The sequence below is a fragment of the Penaeus monodon genome, chromosome 19 (genome assembly GCF_015228065.2).
Source record: "Penaeus monodon isolate SGIC_2016 chromosome 19, NSTDA_Pmon_1, whole genome shotgun sequence".
In the NCBI taxonomy this organism is placed as follows: Eukaryota; Metazoa; Arthropoda; class Malacostraca; order Decapoda; family Penaeidae; genus Penaeus; species Penaeus monodon.
Genome location: NC_051404.1, coordinates 4,560,596 through 4,561,238, shown reverse-complemented (window position 1 = coordinate 4,561,238; position 643 = coordinate 4,560,596). Strand labels below are relative to the sequence as shown.

Genomic DNA, 643 nt, shown 5'->3' with positions numbered 1-643 from the left:
ACCTGTTGGATCCTGCTTTATTCCCCCACAGTCCCAAGAGCGGAGACGCAACCATCTGCCCGAGTGGATTTGCAGCAATGGCCCAACCTAAAAACTCTTTGGACACTCTTGCATCTAACTGATAAAGCAAAGGTGAATAGAAAAAAAATATTAGAATTACCATTTATTCTTTCATATGCAAAGGATAAGCCAGAAGATATCAATAGCTTACTTAGAAACGCAAAGAAATGGAGAAAGAGAGAAGAATGATCTTACCCGCTGCAGGTATGGCCATACTCCAGTTAACACAATGGAAAATCCGATGGACATGACAAATGCAGTAATATAGATGATCCAGTGTGAATGACGTCTCGCTCTCCTTTCAGCTGCAGTTTCAAGGACTTCAGGTGATTCCTCAGGTAACATCTGAGAAATTTCGCCATCTCTGTGAAAATTCAATCTCTTAAAGTCTATGTTACAAGAATCCCTTCAATGACATTTATGATAAGGTAATTATGAATTTATGGAATAAAACCTTACATTTAGAAAATTATGTGTTCTGATTCATGAAATCTGATAACTGTATATTAAATTCTGCAGCATCAAATATGAAAGGATTTCAGCTAAGAGGAACTGATTATTCATACAAATATCTCACATGAAA

At 36.9% G+C, this 643-nt stretch overlaps 1 protein-coding gene across 2 annotated transcripts in view; it reads right to left on the bottom strand.

Moving 5' to 3' along the window:
• LOC119584993 (major facilitator superfamily domain-containing protein 8-like) overlaps positions 1-643 on the bottom strand; it is a 19,157-nt gene that overhangs the window by 11,132 nt on the left and 7,382 nt on the right. For both annotated transcript variants that reach the window (XM_037933600.1, XM_037933599.1), the window contains exons 2-3: positions 256-424; positions 3-118 (exon numbers count right to left, since the gene is read on the bottom strand). In XM_037933600.1, coding sequence (XP_037789528.1) covers positions 3-118; positions 256-424 — 285 coding nt within the window. The remainder of the gene's footprint in view (positions 1-2; positions 119-255; positions 425-643) is intronic.